General features: G+C 28.0%; 1 protein-coding gene across 1 annotated transcript; it reads right to left on the bottom strand.

The window, feature by feature from the left end:
* Positions 1-899: 899 nt before the first annotated feature.
* LOC115242922 lies at positions 900-5,475 on the bottom strand. Its single transcript, XM_029819542.1, has 8 exons — positions 5,062-5,475; positions 4,438-4,677; positions 3,878-4,331; positions 3,665-3,783; positions 3,156-3,309; positions 2,187-2,294; positions 1,582-1,879; positions 900-1,477 (listed from the first exon to the last, which is right to left on the bottom strand). Exons 1-8 carry the CDS (start codon positions 5,211-5,213, stop codon positions 1,302-1,304), a joined length of 1,701 nt encoding a protein of 566 aa, XP_029675402.1. The 5' UTR covers positions 5,214-5,475; the 3' UTR covers positions 900-1,301.

The following is a 5,475-nucleotide window of genomic DNA, read 5'->3' as shown; positions in this document are numbered from 1 at the left end:
GATAAAATTTTTTAAATTGTGGCGAAATGACGATGATTTTAATTCTAATTATGATAAAATATTATTAAACATAGATTTTCGAAGAAAATGTGTATTAATTTAATAAAAATGTAATTTAATAAAATAAATTCTGAATATTATTTTGTCAACTGCTTCACGGTATCACTATTTTCTCCAAAATAAAAATTAAGTAAAATTGATGTAGTTTCATGTGGCATTTTTAACATCGAGGGAATCATGTCACTTCATCACATCATCATCCTATCAGTGAAAAAAAAATTAAATTATAATGAGAAAAAGGAGGGTAATATCATAAAACATTAATGAACGTTTTATAACAAATATATGTTTCTTGTGTAAATATTTGAATCTTTATACAACTTTCTTTTATTTATTTTTCGATTAAACGCAAGACTCTCCAATTCAGCAATACTTTGCACATTTCTGTACTTGTCTTATAAAATCTGACATTAAACAATATTTATAAAATTTACTATTTACGATTCAATGTTATTAAAAGAAGAAGTGTGACCTTATTTTATATAATAAACACAAAAATTAAATTAAGCTTTATCTATCTTAATACACACATCCAAATAAAAGAAAATAAGAAAAATCAAATAAGTATTTGTATATAAAAGCAATATAAATATTTCTATTTAATAAAATAAATTCTGAATATTATTTTGTCAACTGCTTCACGGTATCACTATCTTCTCCAAAATAAAAATTAAGTAAAATTGATGTAATTTCATGTGGCATTTTTGACATCGAGGGAATCATGTCACTTCATCACGTCATCTTCCTATTAGTGAAAAAAAATTAAATTATAATGAGAAAAAGAAGGGTAATTTCATAAAACATTTATGAACGCTTCATAACAAATATATGTTTGTGTAAATATTTGAGTTTTTATACAACTTCCTTTTCTTTATTTTTCGATTAAACGCAAGACTCTCCAATTCAGCAACACTTTGCACATTTCTGTACTTGTCTTATAAAATTTGACATTGAACAATATTTATAAAGTTTCCTATTTACGATTCAATGTTATTAAAAGAAAATGAGAAGTGTGACCTTATTTTATATAATAAACACAAAAATTAAATTAAGCTTTATCTATCTTAATACACACATCCAAATAAAAGAAAATAAGAAAAATCAAATAAGTATTTGTATATAAAAGCAATATAAATATTTCTATACAGAATATTTTTATCATATTATAATATTTGTAATTTTTGCATAAAAATGTTTGAAGTATTCGCATATATATCCTAAACCTTCTATTGTAACATAAACTATTTATTATGCATCATTTCGTTAATTATAGCGACGTCACATGGATAATATCTTGCTAGCATATCATTCGGTACATAATAAAAACGTTCGCAGAAAAATATTTTAGAAAAATATCGTCCTATCTCGTCATGATCGATTAATGGTAGAAATGGTGAAGAAAATATCGATACGTTCTCTGAAATAAAGAGAAAATGTAATATTTTACTATGCTACAAATGAGAGAGATTGACTAGAGATTCTTTATATGCGATATTATAGCCTTTACAAATGATAATATACCTTGTTGTACATAACAGTATTTGTCTTTGTCACAGAAAATTATGTAGTATGGTTTATGCATCAAACACGTAGAATCTGTACAGTTCTTATATATGCAAAATTTGATATCAGGTGTATTAAATATTGTGAAAGGTAAGCTATTGAAATAACAGTGCCAACCAACTATAACCCCATGACGAATTCTATTAGTACCGTCAGTACATTTATGTGATACGATCGTTCCAATTACAAATTTTAGTTCTGCCGATCTTCTATCTGGTTTGCTTTTTTCTATAATCATAGATAGTTTAGATTCCCACTGAAAGAAGGATGTAACATTAGAATTTAACTAACGCCTTTTTTTTAAATGACTTTTAAATTGATTTTTGTATCGATTTAAATTTCAGATAATTATGTAATTAGTGTTCATTCTTATATTTTAGTGCAATAGACATAGGCCGATATTCATAGTCCGTTCTTATATTTAAGATCGTCTTAAGTACGATCTTAAAATGCTAAGCGGCCATTTCATTGGTTGAATGAGATCTTAAAACAACCCAAGACCACACTTAAGACTTGAATATAAAAATGGACTATGAATACCGGCCTTAATATAAGTAAATTACTTTTATATTTAATATGTCTGGGTAAGTGACATCCTGATCTGTTTTCCATGTATCCTGCAAATCTTTTTTTGACTCAGATGACCAAAGATTAAGTAATGTCGATTCTACCTGAAAAAAACAGATATTTTATCTTAAAAAGTCCAATAAAAATTACATGTATTTATTATCTTAAGAAATAGACTTATAATATTCTAATTATCGATAAGAAAATGTGAAAAAATGTTTGTTATTTTTTCTTATTGTTCATAAACAATAATTTATATTAGTTTAATATGTTTTTCTACAAAGATTATAATGATGTATAATTGATTGATGGTTATATTAACTACTGCTTAAATTAATAGAAGTCATATACAGAGTGGTATACTTTAGTTGTTAGCATCATCAAACATTTTTTTAAACAATTTCAACAACTCTAAATAATGTACCATTTAATTAATATCATAAAGTTAAGAAGAGATCAAAGCGCGAATACACTGTGGCAGCGCGAGCCCCTAAATTTTAAATTAGCGCGAGTTTGCATCGTATTACTTGTGCTTTAACTTATAAATATTGACATTCACACTCCCTTTCTTCATGTGTACAAACTTTTCGTCGTTTCAGTATATTCTGCTATTTATTGAAAATAAATGTTGTCAAGGGTAAGATCCAATCTTCGTGAAAGACTTGTAAAATATTTGAAATGATCATCAATTTGAATATTTGTAATAAAGAGTGATCAAGAGAGTCTGTAGTTTTTCTTTGTGTTGTTTCTAAAATGGCAAGTTAACAGGATTTGCGCTGCCACTGCGTATTCGCGCTTTGGTCTCTCATACTATATCATTTTAAAAAATTGGATTGACTTTGAAATGATCTTGAAAATAATGTTAAGCTATATAACTGATCACGTGGTCAGATATCCACCATTCATAGAAGCAATTTTTGTCCAAAACATATTTTTGTGTTATTAATAATTTCAAAACTATTTACTTGTAAGACCTGAAAGGGTGCATTAATACACAAAACATCTATATCATTAACGAAATATCTTCTATAGTCTCTTATGGCATCGTCACTTCTTATGATAGTAAAGTCACATTTGAATAAATCATTATCGTCGTGAAACGCATAAATATATTCTAGACTGAAAATATAAAGAAACTATATGTACATACATGCAACATACAAACACACATACGCGTAACCAATGATAAATATGAAAAAGAAGCACGCATATTATGCTTAAAGATATTATATTTTGTAAATATCACTAGAACAACAAAGACGCGCGCTGCGCGCGAGTTTTACTTATGGACATTAATTATGTAACTTATTGTAAATTGTGATATGCTAAAAATAAAAAATATGCACGCGTATGTGATAAGAATAAAAATCAGAAAGATCGAATAGCTCTCTCTTTTGCTCTCTCTCTCTCTCTCTCTCCTCTCTTTCTCTCTCTTTCTCTCTTTCTCTCTCTCTCAAATTAAAATTATGCTTACCTTGATTTCAGATAAATTCGAAGTTTAAAGCCTTCGAAATTTACAACGGAGTGTATTCCAACTCTTCGCAATATAGCATGATATATCGCTAGAAAGTATATTTTTTGTTTTCTTGAAACCTATACCATAAATAACAATGAAAACAATGAGTATTGCTATCAGTTCATAGAATAATGAAACATAATAATTTATTATAATAACATAATAACTTACAAAAGATTCATTATCCTCATGTGTTAACCATAATAGATCTAATTGTCCTCTATGCCAAGCCGATTGATTAAATAAACTTTTTTCGAGTGTAATCAAAATCTGCTCTACTTCTTCGTAATCCCAATATGTATAAAACATATACTGATTTCTCCAAGAATTGAAGTAATCATCAGACATCGCAAATATAGGATGCAAGGGATACTTTTGTCTAAGATTTTGCAACACCATTTCTGCACGATCATTCAATATCGTTTTTATGTGTGAGTAAGATAGATAGGAACTATCTGTGTCAATATTGAACCATTGCACCAGAAGAGTAATCATTTCCTCCAAAAGTTGATGATATCTGTGTCTACTTCTAAATTTTAGTATACTGTGCTTCAGATGATAATACTTCAGTTGTTGAAAAATATAGTAGCTGTAATATTTCTGAGTCAAATCGGAACCAATTCTCCTGACAAATTAACATATTAATTATTTAATACATCAATTATTTAGATATATTAATTCATAATATTGTATCACATGTAAATATCAGTTTAGTATATTAAGTTGTATACCGTGGATGTTGCCACATTATTTCGTCAAGCATATCTTCAATGATGTTATAAATTATATCATTCTTGGTTTTGTCCAGAAATTTTAACATCGATTTTTTTTTGTCCGTTTCGCTTAAATTATCTTTGGGTATTTCGGATATTAAATTGTACAATCCTTTTACACATTTTACGACTGTTTCATAATCTATTTTAAGATTTTCACCCGTTATTCTATCACAAATTCTTCTTGTACGAGGCCACCTACAATTTAAAAAGAAGTTATGTTACATATTTTTTGAAAATTATATCAAACAACGTCATTGTATAAGGGGTAAATATCGAAATGCATAGATTTTCATAGGGAAAATTTTGCAAAAAGTACAAAATTTTATTATGGTTAGAAGTTTTCATTTTGGATATAAGGTTTTTAAACGGAATGCTTTTTCAAGAACTTGGCTAAAATATTGGAAATATAAAGTTATAAATTTTGCACTTTTATTTCAATTCGGGCGATCATGTAACTTTTTATATCCCCGATCTTAAAAAAAATTTATATTATTAACTCTCTATAATTTCATATTTTGTTAGAGTTTTGATAAAACGTTCTGTAAAAGAATTTGCGAAAAACAAACAAAAAAGTAATACTTCTGATAGAGCTTTTTCATCCAAAGTTTATCGCCCCATGATGTTTGTCTAAATTTCTTGCACGTAGAACTAAAGTTATCAATGTCCTTGATGCTGATTTTCTCCAAAATCATAATAAGAATTTCGTACGGCAAAGATTCTATTGTAGCCATCGTAATAATAATGATAAACCGTCGTGATAAAACAAGGCACGAAATTTCACAAGATAATCGTAATAAACGTATAAACTATCACTGATCACGCTATGTGAGCGTACGAAGAAATACTGTAACATTTATTTGATCCACACGACCGAGCATACCAGATTCGGGACGCATATCACGCCAAACTGTGGTAGAGAGAATAACCCAACAGTAGAAAAACGTGTTCATGTGAGACATATACGCGGTTTTTAATTGTGTGTGTATCCCCTCT

The sequence above is a fragment of the Formica exsecta genome, unplaced genomic scaffold, assembly GCF_003651465.1.
Source record: "Formica exsecta isolate Colony F162 unplaced genomic scaffold, ASM365146v1 scaffold66, whole genome shotgun sequence".
In the NCBI taxonomy this organism is placed as follows: Eukaryota; Metazoa; Arthropoda; class Insecta; order Hymenoptera; family Formicidae; genus Formica; species Formica exsecta.
The sequence above is the reverse complement of the archived record's forward strand: the minus strand, read 5'-3'. Positions and strand labels throughout refer to the sequence as shown.